The sequence below is a fragment of the Micromys minutus genome, assembly GCF_963924665.1.
Source record: "Micromys minutus genome assembly, chromosome: 31".
NCBI classification, from domain to species: domain Eukaryota; kingdom Metazoa; phylum Chordata; class Mammalia; order Rodentia; family Muridae; genus Micromys; species Micromys minutus.
In genome coordinates, this window is record NC_137966.1 from 27,244,949 (window position 1) to 27,260,751 (window position 15,803).

The 15,803-nt window shown below is 38.2% G+C and overlaps 1 protein-coding gene and 1 pseudogene across 2 annotated transcripts in view; both read right to left on the minus strand.

The window, feature by feature from the left end:
* The window catches only part of LOC308440465 (eukaryotic translation initiation factor 4E transporter-like), a 34,261-nt pseudogene extending 21,855 nt beyond the window's left edge, over positions 1-12,406 (minus strand). Inside the window, exons 1-2 of the transcript in view lie at positions 12,353-12,406; positions 2,371-2,436 (exon numbers count right to left, since the gene is read on the minus strand). The product of the transcript in view is annotated as a eukaryotic translation initiation factor 4E transporter-like (transcript). The remainder of the gene's footprint in view (positions 1-2,370; positions 2,437-12,352) is intronic.
* A 2-nt stretch (positions 12,407-12,408) lies between these two features.
* On the minus strand, positions 12,409-15,116 carry LOC308440466 (PRAME family member 8-like; the record flags this gene model as incomplete). Its single annotated transcript, XM_080942566.1, has 3 exons — positions 12,409-12,976; positions 13,793-14,383; positions 14,836-15,116. 3 exons carry the CDS (start codon positions 15,114-15,116, stop codon positions 12,409-12,411), a joined length of 1,440 nt encoding a protein of 479 aa, XP_080798692.1.
* Between the last annotated feature and the right edge of the window lie 687 nt (positions 15,117-15,803).

The following is a 15,803-nucleotide window of genomic DNA, read 5'->3' on the forward strand; positions in this document are numbered from 1 at the left end:
ATGCAGAAATCAATCTAAATTTATTAATCAGGTAGTACCAGATAATGAGAGATGCCCCCAGAAGGTTGAGAGGTTAGGAGTTTGAGGAACATAGTAATAGTGGCAGAGAGAGTATCTAATAAATGAGAGACTACAGAGGAGAAGCTGGTGAGAGAACAGAAGCCACAAATTCAATATCTGACAAAGTTCAACATTCTGTCTTGCAAAAATCTGAAGTTAAAGTCCCTTAATCAGTTTATAAACTTGGAAAATCATATGATTAAAGAATTTTTTTTGATAATGTTTTTGTTACTATTTCTATAATCTCATATTTAATTGGGAAAGTCTTAGTCATTCTTTAAAATGTATGTATAAATACTGGCAAATATCTGTATCCCAGTTTTCTTGTTTTTATCTCTGTAAGGTTGGTTTCTTGATAGATTCCTGGTTGTTGTTCTCTTACTGAGTACTGGGGTTCTTCACATTGGCCACTGCATTGGTCAATTGAAAGGCCTTACAATTTTTCAATTTTTTTGCTATTTTCCAATTGGCATTTTTGATTTTGATTTTGGACTGTCAGACTAAGTCCTTCATTCTACTGGCTCTCATATGTGAAGAATGACGGACTATTTCAATATGTGTAGACCCATTTTCTCTTGTATGATAAGTTTGTGGTCAGCTGTAGTCCAACATGCCTATGGCACTGAGACATGGGCTGATTTTTAGATCCTATCTTCAGTAGTATATTTATGCTGGTTATGAATTCTGGGGGTTCTCTGAATCTAGAACAATCAAATGCATGAGGGGTCCAGTTTCCAGGGCCACCAGCCAGGCTGTTTTATGTGCTTTTTTGCTGCCCTGTGAGATGGAGTTTCTTTCCTTCTTATGCCCTGGACAGTGAATGATGGCAAGCCTTTTACACCACTCTAGAGCCCTTAGTAGGGAGAAGATTCCCTCTTTATTAGTAGTAGATCTTCCTTCTGCTGCCAGAAGGCCCTTTTCCCTATGAATAGCCTCATAGAAATGAGCAGTAGCAAAGGAAAATGATCCTTCTGTGTCTTCTGTCTTTTTTCAGCTCTGACGCCTTGGCCAGAGCTGCCAGTTTAGATTGCTGGGCTTCCATTCCTGCCAGGACTGGCTCTGCCCATATGATCTTGTTTTCTGAGACAAATGCTGACTAGGCATACCATTGTCCATACTGAATGGAGCTGTTGCCATTTGTGAGCAATGTTACCTGGATCCATCTGAGCAGACTTGCAGAGGCCCATCAATAGAGCTCAGGGTTAGGCAGCTGGGCAGCTGAAAAGTTATTCTGGGGACATTCTAGAAGATTGGCTGGTAATTAGTATTCCTGTCATCATCTTTAACCAGGAAGTCATCCATTGCTACACTGATGTGTGAACAGTGTAGGGGCCAGACTCTGCCAATTGGTGACACATTATATATTGGCAAATATCAGGGCCCCAATTTTGAATATGTATTCCTGGATCTAGGGAGGTCACCTGTTGTTGACAGAGCAAGGTCTTTTTAGCAGAGGGTTAATAGTCCAAATATTTTAGGACCTCTAAGAACTCTTGAGTTTTTGTTTTATTTCAGTTGCCACCAGGAAGTCATACATAAACTAATGAAGGAAATTTATCTTCAGAATTTAGCATGACATATCATTGAAATTTCTTAATTATCTACAAAAATTTGGTGCGTTTTCCTTTACTTTTAAGATTACCTTGGGGTTAGAAAGAGGGCACTTTTGATTTAGGGCCCCTTATCTTTGTCTTCTGAGGTTACCTATTTAGGCAACTCTTATGGTCTTATAGTTTGGTTTTGGTTGCCAACAGAATCCTTGCCAGATCTTGAATTTTTTGCTTCTCATCTCTGATCAACTTCTCATCTCTAGTCTCTCCCTTATTAAATAGTTTGTCTGGAAATATCGCTTTGGCTTTCAAACTCCTTTTTTCTAACCTCACAATCCTCTGGAGGCTTCTCTGAATATCTGATGTTCCCTGATGAATAAATCTCAAGTGACTGCTGCGTTTGCTTCTGATTATACAGGGTTCATGGGAGTGTGTTGTTGAAATGCCTCATGAACTTCCTTAACAATCTGCAGGGCTTTATTTTCTCTCAGAGTAGGATTATATACTCTGGCCAAATTGTAGGCCATCTTGAGGCTACGTTAGACTTGCCAGCACAGACTGAGTGTAGACCAAGAGCCCCTTCTTAACCACAATAAAGTTAACATCTCACTCTAATGTCAGGTGAAAGCAAGCATATTTGGGAGGGTTATAATGTGGGGCCAGGAAATAGATTCGTGGCCTCTTCTGTGGTGTAGTGATCTGTAGAATGTGGTAGATGCAGTCTGTCTCATGTTAATAAGTCCATTAAAATCAAAGTTACTTTGTCAAAGTCATCAGTCAAAATCATCTCATCAAAGCTTCTCAAAGTTACCTCATCAAAGTCATCCTGTAACCAGAAACACAAAAACAACATACAAAAATGCAAATGAAAACTTTTTTTCCTATGGCCTGTAACATAATTAGCTACTTCTGGGAGTCATATCACAAAGTTAATATCTACTCCTTTCTGCATTGTTGGTCATTAGGTAGGAGGTCATTTTGTAAACAGGGGATACAGGTTAAACCTGATGACACTAGTCTTATTGAGTGCTGTTTTTGTTGGGGTTGAGCCTAGAAACTAGAGCTGGGTTCAGGTTTTGTTGGGGTGCAACCTTGAAATTAAAGCTAGGTACTAGCCTGTTGACCCCTTTTCGAACATAGGTCAGGTTCTCTAAAATGGGATCTGAATTTCAAAGATTTGGCATCTCATTGGCAACAGATAAATATGCACAAACATGAGGCAGAATTCAGGAAGTCATGTTGAAAAGTTAGAGGAAGGATTGAGGCAGTTGGGGTAGAGTATACGTACAAAAGACCTACAGAGCCAAGCCACCTGGAGCCATTGAGGGTTCTCAGAGATGAACCATCAAGTAAAGAGCATGCATGGTCTATTCCTAGGCCTCCTATACATATGGAGCACATGTGAAACTTGGTCTTAGTGGGGGGTCTCATAAAAACTAGACCAAGGGCTGTGTTTTATTAAACTTTGTTACTTTCCTTACAAACCTTTTTCCCAAGCTGGGCTGCCTTGTCTGGCCTCAATGACAGAGGATACATTTAGTTTGATACAACTTAGAGTCCAAAGGTGGTGTGGTATCTGGTGGGGGTGGGGACTTGGTGCGTCTCCTTCTCTGGGAGAATAGGAGCAGGAAATGAGAGGAAAGGGTCAGAGGGAAGAACTGGGAGAAAAGAAAAGGCAGGATGTGATCAGTAGTAAAGTGAATAAATAAATGAATTAATGAAAACAAAAGGATGTAATTTGTGGTTATAAACTAATCTTACCAAAAAATCTTTAAGAGCATCAGAAATCTAAACTTCTATATAAAAACCAGTCATTTCTACTTTAAATCATCAGAGTGCACTTCTACTCATTAACAATTTATTAATTCATATCATGAGACTGAAGGCAAAAAGAAAGTAACCATCAGCTTAAACAAAGGCACATGAGCTTGTTATCACCTCACCCTGGCACATGAAGTCACAGCAGGTCTAGGCACATCTCTCCAGCTGAGACCAGATAAGGCATCCCAGTTACATTCTTAGACATGCAGATATCGAATCAGACCAGCATCATTTGTTGAAGATCCTTTTTTTTCCTCCTGTTGTATGGTTCAGCTTTGTCAAAAATAATGTGTCCATAGTTGTTTGGGTCATCAAGTCAATTCCATTGATTGACCTGTCTGTCTCAAAAAAAAAAAAATGCTGATTTTATTACTATTGCATTGTAGTACCATTTGAAGTAAGAGATGGTGATACCTCCAGAAGTTTTTTTTTTTTTTTTTATTGTATAGAATTACTTTAACTATTCTGGATCTTTCATTTATTCATGTAGAATTGAGAATTGCTCTTTCAAGAACTGAAAATAATTGTGCTGGATATTTGATAAATGTCGCACGCCCCACTTCCCGCCGGCAGGAAAAGGCGTGCAACAACAGGATTCTTCTGCGAACAACCTTTATTGTACAGCACTCTGAGCAGGAGACTCCCACGTGGAAGAAAAAATGCACTGCTTAAATATGCCTCAGAGACTTGTGTTGCTACCTGATTGGTGCATCCTCCAGTAGCTCATTAGCATGCCCTGAGAGTGGGCTGTGATGTATGTGGTATATAAGCACCATGAGGGGAAAGGCTTTGTTGGCTGAATAATAGGCGGGAAGTTGGCGCCATCTATTGGCACCAACGGCTTCCTACAGATAAAAACTGCACTAAATTTGTAGATTGATTTTGATAAGATGGCCATTTTCAGTATGTTAATTCTACCAATCTGTAGAGAAATGGCATGTCTCCCAGCCTGCTACCTGCAAGACGATGCAAAGATTTCTGTAAATCTCAGCATACTGGCACATTTAGAAAGAATACTTTCTCAGTAGTGAATGTTGATGTTCTGCCAGTTTAGCTGCTGTCTTAGTTAAGGTGTTATTGCTGTGAACAGACACCATGACCAAGGCAAGCCTTACAAGGACAACATTTAATTGGGGCTGGCTTATAGGTTCAGAGGTTCAGTCCATTATCATCAAGATGAGAACATGGCAGTATTCAGGCAAGGCATGGTACAAGAGGAGCTGAGAGTTCTACATCTTCATCCAAAAGAAACCAGGAACAGACTTAGCATCTTCAGGCAGCTAGGAGGAATGTCTCCAAGCTCACACCCAGAGTGACACACTTCCTCCAATAAGACCACGCCTTCCAATAGTGGCACTCCCTGATCCAAGTATATGAAACCATCACAGATACATACTGAGGAAGTGAACTTCACAAACATTTTCTCATGGAAACTTTGTTTTTAACTGATATAAGCAACACTTAAAAGAGGTGGACTGCTGACAGATTTCTCAGTCTGCAAGGAGGTTTTGGTCAGCTTGAACCTAGATAAGTTATTGCTTGTGATATGGAGGCTGTTGAGAATTAGAAGCTATAAAAAAATTCTTATTCAGCTTCCCTATAAAAGGTGCTTGAACATTTAATAAACTGCATTCACTCATTATTGCTATGCATGTCCTGTGTACTGGTTACTGTGACTCTACCCTGGGACCTCAATGCACTAGGCATCGATACTGATCCATGAGCATTTTCTGATATCTTCCTCATTTTCTTTCTCCAAAGCCTTGAAGTTTTTGTCATACTGATATTTCACCTGGTGGTTACACAAAGATATTTTATATTATATGTGATTATTATAAAAAGCATTGTTTGCCTAATTTTTTTCAACCCATTTATGATTTGTATAAAGGCAAGCTACTGACTCTTTAGTTAATTTCCTATCCAGCCACTTTTCTGAAAGTGTTGTTCAGCTATTGAAGTTCTCTGGTAAAATATTTGGGGTCATATACATATGCTATCATATCATCTATGAATAGCAATACTTTGAATTTCTCTGTTCTAATTTGTATTCTTTTGATTGCCTTTACTTGCCTTATAGCTCTAGCTAGGACTTCAAGTACTACTTTAAAGAGACAGGAAGAGTGTGGAGAGCCTTTTCTCTGTTTTTAGTGAAATCGCTTTAAGTTTCCCTCCTTTAATTTAATGTTGGTTCTTGACTTACCACATACTGTCTTTATTGTGCTTAGGTATGTGCCTTGTATCCCTGATCTCTCTATGACTTTCAATATAATATGATGTTGAATTTTGTCAAAATCGTTTCTCAGAATCATGCAATTTTTTTTTCTCTCAGTGTTGTCATATGGTAAGTTGTCCCCACTTTCCTGGTATGGAGCCTACTTGAACATTGTGGATTATGTCTTTGATTTTTTTAAAATTAGGTTTGCCAATGTTATTTTAAGTATTTTCTACCAATGTTCATAAGGGAAATATGTCTGACATTTTCTTTCCTTGTTGAACCTTTGTGTGGTTTTGGTATTAGAGGAAGTCTGGCCTCATAGATTAGGTTTGACAATGTTCCTTCTATTTCTATTTTGTGGAATAATTTGAGGAGTAGTGCTATTAAATATTCTTAGAAAATATTGTAAAATTTTGCACTAAACCCATCTTTTCCTGGCTTAGTTTTAGTTTTGAGACTTGTAATAAATGCTTTTATTTTCTTGGAAGTTTGCCTTAGTTAGAATTTTACTGTTCTAAAGAGATACCATGACTAAGGCAACTCTTATATGACAATATATAATTGGGGCTAACATGCAGGTTCAGAGGTTCAGTCCATTATCAACAAGGCAGGGGCATGGCAGTATAAAGGCAGAGCTGAGAGTTATACATTTTCATATGAAGGCTGCTAGTGAATGACTGGTTAGAAGGCAGCAAAGATGAGATTCTTAAAGCCCACACCCACAATGGCACACCTATTCCAACAAGGCCACACCTACTCTAACAGGTCAATACCTTCTAATAGTGTCACCCCTTGGCCAAAGCATATACAAACCATCACAAAGTCATAGTACTAGATTATTTACCTGATCTTGATTTAATTTTGTAAGTGTTGTCTGACTAGAAGATCTTCCATTTTATTTCGATTTTTAAAATTTTTTTAAAATAGAGGCTTTTGAAATAAGACCTAGTGATTCTTTGATTTCTTCTGTGACTGCTGTTGTGTCTTCCTTTGAATTTCTTATTTTGTTAATTAGGGAACTATCCCTATGCCTTTTAGTTTGGCTAAGTGTTCGTCTATCTTGTTGAATTTCTCAAAGATTCACTTCTTCTCTTTTTCTCTACTTGATTGATTTCAGCCTGAGTCTGATTATTTCCTGCTCTCTAACCTTAGTAGTTGTGTTTGATATTTTTAATAGAACTTTCAGGTTACTTAAAATTGCTCATATGAGAATTCTCCATTTCTTAAGAAGGCATGAATCCACCTGCATTGAGGTCATAAATGTTGAATACTGAGACGTCATTTTGGGAGAATTTTCCTTCATGAGTATGAAGTGTTCCTTCTCATCTCTTATAATTAATGTTGGCTAAAAGTTTTAAGAGATATTACAGTGGCTATTCCAGCTTTTTTCTTGGATCATTTCTGCAAAAAATCTTCTTCCAAGTATTTATGCTAAGGTAATGGTTATGTTTGATGCTGGATTATAATTTTTATATGCAACAGAAAATAAAATCTATTTATCTAACCACTCTGTTAAATTATTGGTTGTTTAAGTAGAAAATTGTGTTCATTGATGTTAAAAGGCATTAATAGACAATGAATGTTATTTCCTGTAATTTTGATGGTGGTGGTTGTGTGTGTGTGTGTGTGTGTGTGTGTGTGTGAGTGTGAGTGTGTGTGTGTCTGTGTCTTGGATTTGCTAGTGTGGAATTATTTTTTAGCTGTCATTTTCCTCCTTGTTTTGGAATTTTTCTTTTAGTATCCTCTTTAGAGCTGTACTAGTAGAAAGATATTGTTTCAACTTGGTTTGGTCATGGAATATCTTGTCTTCTCTGTCCATAATAATTAGTCTGGGCTAGTATCTGTGATCACTTAGAGACTTTAAGACATCTTTCTAGACCTCTCTAGCTTTTATAAACTCTTCTAAGAAGTCTCCTGTAATTCTTATTGGTCTGCATTTTTATGTTACTTGGCTTTCATACCTTGCATCTTTTACTGTTCTTTCTTTGTTTTGTACATTTAGTGTTTTACTATTTATTATGTGACAGGAAGACAGGTTTATAATGCAATTCTATTTGAAATTCTGTAAACTTCTTGAATGTTTATAGGTATGTTTTTAATTAGGAGAAATAATTTTCTTCTATAAATTTGTTGAAGATATTTTCTAGGCCTCAGAGTTAGGAATTTTCTTCTATCCATATTGTTTTTAGGATTAAATTTTTTATAGAGTCTCAAATTTCCTAGATTTGTGAGAAACTTTGTAGATTTATCATTCCTGTTAATCAAACATTTTCTTACATCTTCTACATCTGAAATTCCCTTTCATCTCTTGTATTATGTTGGTGATGTTTGTGTATGTCACTGATCTTTTTCAGAAGATATTGATTTCCAGGATTGTCTCTTTATTTTATGTATTCTGTCAATTTCAATTTAAATTTTTTCATTTTCTTGATTTTTTAATTGTATGTTTCTGTATTTCTTTATGTTTGTTTGTTTCCGCTTTGAGGACCTCTCCCAGTTTGAGTTTTAAGGGACTCAACCTATTTGGCTGTATTTTTCTGTATTTCTTTAAGGGATTTCTTTTTTTAGTAAAGTTTTTTTTTATGTTCATAAGATCAGAGGTCATTTTTTGCACTTCAGGTGTATTAATTTATCCAGTTTTGCTGAAGCCTAGCAGGATTCTGATGGTGCCACATTGCTTTGGCTCTTGTTGACTGTGTTCTTATTCTGGCCTGTAGCCATCGAGTTGTCCCTAGTCCTAGCAGATCGGGAAGACCCTGAGGGCAGCTGGCCTCTGGGATTTGTAGGTAGAGCTCTTTGGTCTCATTGGGAGTAGGTTTTCAGAGAACCAGGTAGAACGGGTAGTCCCTGATGGCTTCAGTCCTGATATGCAGGCAGAAGTGTGTAGTAGAAGATATACCACAAAAAACAGGTCAAGATGGATGGCTACTGGGTATGCTAAGGGGACTCTTCAGGCAGGGGCTTGGGGCTTGAAAATATCACCTGGCTGTCCCAGACCTCCAAGGATTAAGGAAGAGCTGTGGCACAAGAAATAGGTTACAGAGAGGTCAGGGTAGAACCTCGGGACAATGAGTTTGCTTGGCAAAGCCAGCAGACAGGATATTGGGGTAAAGTTCAGTAATATTTTTATATACAGCTACTGACAAAAACATCCACATCCAACTTTGTTAACAATGATCATTTCCAATTCTTTCTAAGAGTGGTTGACATTACTAACAATCTGCATTTCTAAGTCCTTTCTGAGGGGGTGGGTAAATCATTAATCTTCCCCAAAGCCATGCTTGAAAAAGATTATTCACTATTATTGAAAGGGGCAATGATACTGCCCAGTGAAGTGGTTGGAAGCTTCCTTATAGATTTACTAGAACTTATGATTAGGAGGGGCATGATTCCAAGAAGCAGAGCAAAACTCCACAGCAGCATAAAGTCCTGAGGACACATACCCCTCAGGGCTCTGCCTTTCCAAGGCACACCCATGGTAGTTGTGCTAAAAGTGACATTCCATGAGTTTTAAGTCTTTTGTTGTTCCTCTTATTCAGCTCTAACATTCATTGTTGTTCTTATTTTATTTTCTTGTCATAAATTTTGACCTTGGTTATTTATAAGGATTGGCTGAGGGCAGGTGGAAGGCCATTGATCTGAGTCTGTCCTCTCACACCCCAGAAATTCCAGTGTCTGAAGAGTATCCTCTTCATTCTCTAGATGCTTAAAGATGCCTCATTTGTAAAGGGAATTGGACACAATTCATGCCCAGCTGTCTTAGTTGACTGAGGCTCTGACTCAGGGAGAATTAATATAGGCATGTTTTACAAATCTAGATAGAAGTGATAGAGACACTTTCCAGAAAGTTCTGACAGTATTCCTCCAGATCATGGGCAAAAATTTTCTCTATGCATCTTGAGTGAAGTTATGTAAAATACAGAGATCCTGAGGGAGAAGATTATGGAGCTGTTCCCTCTCCCTGTGGTGTGCTATGATAACATGGAATGTGTCCATAACAGAGATTTATATAAAATTGTTCTGAGTTCATAGGTACACTCATGCATGTGAGGCAGCCCCAAAGAATTGTCTTTTCTAAAAGAGCCTGTAAAATATGCAGGAGATTCTGTGTATGACAAGTAGACCATATTTGCTTCTCTTTGCAGAAAATTGGAATGTACCCTTTGCTTTTAGTTATTTGTTATATCCTTGTGTGTCTGTTCAGGGCCTTGAGTAAAGAATTTTTCAGTGGTTTATGTGTACAGAATTGTTACATTGAAGTGATCAATGGAGACACACACTCCTATGAAAAGGGTTTAAAGATTACAAACTATTCAAATCCAAGAGGCTCAGTGCTGGAGGCACCTTGTAAGCATCACACATTGCCAAAAAAAAGGAGCACAGAGCAAGAGTAATTGACCTGAAGCCTCAGGATTCACTCTGCTTTATATCTTCAATTTCAAATTCCTAGGTAACCTATTACTCTTGAAAAGTGTGTAATTTTATTTCCATCATTTAGTTATGAGAGTGGGCATCACACTAGTGCAAGTGCTAGAAGCATTGGAAGCTGGAGGTGTCAGGTCCTTAGGGTAGAGTTATAGAGTGGGAGCTGTCTGGCCTGGGGCAAGAAACAAAACTTTTCCTCTCTGAAGGAGGAGCAAGTGTTCCAAAGTGCTGATCCCCCACAACCTGATGGTCCAGAATTCTTGTTTTTCTTATTGATTGTGCCTCCACTTCCTAAGTGCTGAGATAACAAATATAGACTACTGCATCCATCCTGCCTGCCACATGACCATGGGTCACATTCTTCTGGGTTTCTAAATGCTCGGTGATTAATGTTATATGAAGGTCCTCAACACAAAACAAAAATTTTTAAGTCTTCTAAATCACTTATGGATAAAATAGTTGTATATTAACACTTTGATTGTAATGTACATTTTTTTTCTCTTTAACTGTCCTCCAATAATCAATTATACCCTGTTTTATGGACATAATATAGTGACAGAAAAGATTTATTCTGTACTTTATAGTTTATTAAAATGGAGACTGAATGGGTGGGTGGTTATTTTTGGTTTGGTTTTGTTTTTCGATCATTGTTATTGGCTTAGAAACTGTAAATTGTGTGTGTGGTTTTTTTTTTTTTTTTTTGCTTGTTTTGTTTTTGTTTTTCTGTCATTGTTACTGTATTGTAAGGCCTCACTATAGAAATTAGTAGAATCATGAACAAAAGTGGTTTTCCAAAAGCAGAATTTGAGATTATTTGATATTCAGCTATTTTCAAATGAATGTTTAGGGCAAAGATTCGAAGTAACTACAAAACATCTTCTACCACACTTGTTTTACATTTTACCTACAGTAGTCCTCAGAAACCTTCTCTCAGGAAAAATAACATGTGTTGTATTCATTCAATGAGCTTCTCCTGTTTTTCTGAGCTAAATGACACTTTTCTACACCTCTCTGATCTCAAGTTGTACTACATAGTCATTGTATAATAAAAACTGCATGGTATTTGAAGGAAATCACATATGATGATCAATTGAATACAACTGACCCAGAAATAAGCTCACACATCTATCACCTTTGGACACTAGTTTTTTTTAACAAGGATGTTAAAATAAACATTGGAAAAAAAGCATTATCAACAAATAATGCCTCTCTAATGTAATGTCGACATGTAGAAGAAAGTAAGTTGTTCTGTATTTATCATGCTCATATTTCGCAATTCCACTCACATGTCAAAAACCTCACCATAGAAATGGATGCACAATATCTAGTAAAAGAGAAAGTGGGGGATTAGCCTTGAACACATTGACACAGGATATAATTTCCTGAACAAAGCTGTAGCTCGTGCAATAAGTTCAAAAATTAATAATGGGACTTGATGGAACCACAAAGCTTTTGTGGAGTAAATGAGTGCATAAGCAGGCCAAAATGACAGCTTAAAGAATTGGAGATCCAAACAAGCCCTATATCTGACAGAGTGATGATATCTGTCTAATGAGTTGAAGACCTAGCCTTTTTCTTTCAGTTTGTTTATATGGTGCATTATACTGCTGTATTTTACTTATGTTGGACTATCCATGCAACTTATGCTCTTGAAATATGAATCATCAGTTTTGTTTATTTGTCTGAACAGCAGGAACGAAGTTTATTGTGACCAAACTGCCAGGAAGTTCACAGGTTCCAGGCAACAGGCTTGTTGACAGGCAGACAGGGAAACAAGGTTTTTGGGATTAAAGAAAAATGAGTGTAAGAGACATAGAGGTTGTTTTGATGACTTCTGTACCACAGTCCAAACTAGGTGATCACATGTGAACCACCTTAGCTGATAACTTTTTCTACCTACCCAGGATTTTGGATTGTGACAGGCCTGACATCAGAGTGTTCATTTTGGGTCTCTCCAGAGCGCCTTTTTGCCAAAATCTTTAAATTTAGACACTTTATTCATCTCAGATAACAGTAAGAACACTGACAAAATGATCTATGCTATATTTATTACTAAATGTTTCAAGAACAAAGTTTACAAGACCAGGACAAAGCATTTAGATAATCTGTCCTGGCAGAATCTACTCAAATTTATCAAGTTGTCTGACTCCACAAGCCCCCTGTTCCCACAGTCCATCTGACTATTTCCCATGTCAACTCATCCTCCATGATTCAAGTCACTGTACATTCTTTTGTTTCCAATGATCTGAGCTCTGTCTGAAATTACAATCACTGAGCACACCGAGATAAGTGTCAAAAGCCTGTCATTTTTCACTTCCAAAAGTTCTGCATCCATGTTTACTGCCAGCAACCACAAAGTTTGACATCCTGGCCATAGACACAGCGCAAATGACAATTACGGCACATTTCTGTAGCAAAAGAGATGCTCTTTGGCTGCCTTATATCACAGAGTGTATTCATGAGCTCTAAACAATGTTCGGAAAATCTTACTATTGAGACATCAGGCAATCGATTATAGCACTCCAGAGGGGCAGGGTATTGTTCCACATCGATTTTGCTCCAGTTGGCTGTGTGCTGCAAAAGGTCCTTCAGGATGGGCATGGAGAAGTTATTGTTGTAGAAGTTGACATTTTTGAGCTGAGAGCATTGTCTGAGGGCAGGTAGGATGGTACTGAGCTGGGAGTCCTTCATCCTACATCCCTGAAAATCCAGTGTCTCAAGAGTGTCTGCCACTTTCTCTAGGAAATCCATCAGAGGCATAAGATCTAAACCATATAAGATCACTCCTCTGATCTCCAGATATTTTAGCTTAAAGAGGCTCTGACAACAGGAAAAGTAATTCAAGCTTCTCTGTGAAATTATGAATCGAGTGATGGAGAGGGTCTCCAAGGGTGTCCTCAGGCGCCTAGAAATAGAACAGGGGGTTAGTTCTAGATAAATTTGTTGTAAAAGTTTGGCTAAGATGTACGCAGTGGTTGAAGGAACAACGTTTGCCAATCTCAGTTTGACTAAATGATCTAGGATCATATCTATGATGCATCATGTTGGAAATTGCCCCATCATACCAACACCACAGTTTATCTACTGGCTTCACTCTCAAGCTAAAAACTACTTCATCCCATAAGTCCAGAAATCACACAAGAAGAACTTTCATGCCAAGACTATCCTGATAGGTTCTAGATATGTTCTGTGAGCATACTGAATATGCATTTTATCGTTCCTTTGGCAGCTGTGCTTTTTCTCACTTAGAACCCAAACTCTAACCCCTCTCTAATGCACTCAGCATTAGTTGAGTTAAAAAATATTTTAACCACGGGGATTGGGGGAAGTTAGAAGACTGTTCTCAAAGATCTATGCAAATAGTTCATGTTTACATTGTGCTAATAAGTAACCACTACCCACTTCCTTTCCTGTTCCCTTTCCATTTACTTGTGTGGGCATGATTCTCAAAAGAATTATAAACCATTCTTATTATATCTGACCTGTTCTTTTCCCCAAATCACTCCTCAAATATGTAAGTGCTCATTTGAGCCAATGAGTTCATTTGTAAAATTTACCTTGTATAATGTAGTATACATGGAAACAACACATAACTTTCAGAGTCTTATGGATCTTTAAATGTTTGTTCCTAGTCACTAGGTGTCATCTTGCATCACTAACCCTTAACACAAGAAAGACAGATTTATTTTGATAGTTGACCCAGATCTTTATTCTTGCTTACCATAGAACCTCATCCATATGGTCTCTGAGAAAACGAACACGATTCAGGAAGAGATGCTGGAGACAGTTAAATTTGGAGAACTTAGAAATAAAGTTGTTGATACTCTTAGCTTCTCTGTCTCTTGTTCTCTTGCTATTGGGGAATGGCAACTTCTTGACAGGTGCCAGGAAAACTTTGTTAAGATTTCTCATCAATCCAAAGTAGCGAGAAAAATATCCCAGCTCTAACAGAGTCCAATCAGTATTTACTTCTAATTCTGTAATATGCTCTGGATCAAAGACATTCAAGATCTGTCTCATATCTTTAATTGGCAGAGCAGTGATCCTCATTTTTGTACAGCAAAAGCGTATAGTGCCCTTTCTCTGCTGAGCCCACTTCAACAAGCATGCTCGAGTTTCACCAAGGCAGGACATGCTGCACAGTTCATCTATGACCTTTAGACGGGGCCTCAGGGCATATCTGGGAAGAACCATCTTTTCTTGATCCACTTTCAAGGTCTCTATTGAAGATGAGGTGTCCCGTGTACCATCCCACATGTTCCAGAAGGCATGGTGCACATTTCTCAGGTCAAGAACCTGAAGTTTTTCTCTCCTGTGGGTAAAACATAAATTTCATCAGACCCTGGATCATCTTTTACTACACATGTGTAAAGTGATTTCTCCACCCTCTTACGGTGTATGTTTTTAAAGCACCTGATATCCAAGGTGGACTCAGGTATGCTACAGACACTTTCACGGGCTGCTGTACACTTTATTTCTTTTCTTTTGCTAATGTAAACTTTATATCTCCTTAGTCACATTATTAATGATAGTGGAAATAGCAGGGTTAGAGTCATTCTTGTGAGCCTACGCCGACTCTGTCCCATATTCACCTCTAATCTATATCCAGTCCTCAGTACAAGTATACAGTAGCTTTTAAAGACTCTTTATTTCTGCATGATTCCATCAGAAGCTTCTGTTCCACTTATAACAAAGTCAATCTCCCTGATAATCTTTTCTGTGTGCTCCATATATTCCCTTCTACACTGCATGGATATTGCTTACCTGGGGTGAAACCTTATTCTCAAATCCACTCCATCGAGCACAGCCTGGAATGTTTCCAGGCTAAGAGTCTCCATCATTCCCCCCACAGGGAGACAGGGAAAAGGCCAGGCTTCCACTATTGCCTTCACAAGCTTGATATGTCTCCCAATACAGGCCTCCTTTAACAGTGCTGGGAAGAGCACATGGGGCAGCTTCTCCAGAGTAGACATGGCCATAGCCTCGTCTCTCAGCAGAGTCTGACATGCCAGCTTCTGGAATGTGGGTGGGGTCTGAACACTCATTCTCTAAGGTCTCCAGTCAGAAACTTCCTGGGGGAGAAATCAGAAAAGAATATAGTTTCAAAACAAAGTTTTTACAACTTCCTCACCATCATATCAACTACTAAGTTTATGAGTTATTGCTATGGCAATGGTAGAGACATCAATTTACCTCTTCATCCTAAACTGGTGGCATAAAGACAGAATTCCATACTGTTATCACCAAAGCTTCTTTATTACTAAAGTCAGTCAATAATTTTCTGGTCAAAATATCTTATGTGTCTCTTTCTTATAAGAGAGAATGAGAAAGAAGAAAGAATGAAAAAATGATAGAAAGAAAAATGTGAGATACTCTCAGGACACAATGGGAATGACATGAGTTAAAATATGCAACAGAGTGAAGATAGAACCTGAAGAGATCACTCCAGATTGTCAGGCACTGCTCCCAGTTGAGAGAAGGGGCCACTCACCCATCTCTACATTTTAAAATTAGAATTGTTTCTGTGTAAAGTAAAGGCAGGGAAAAAAACTGGAGCAGAGCCTGAGTGAATGATCATTCAGGGATCCCCTACCTTGGAATCCAACCCATCATGAGACATCAAAAACCAATACTACTATTAAAGATATCAAGATGTGCTTAGAGATAAGAGCCTGGTATGACTGTACTGTGAAAGGCTGTGCCAGCATCTGTCCCAAAAACTTGCAGACACT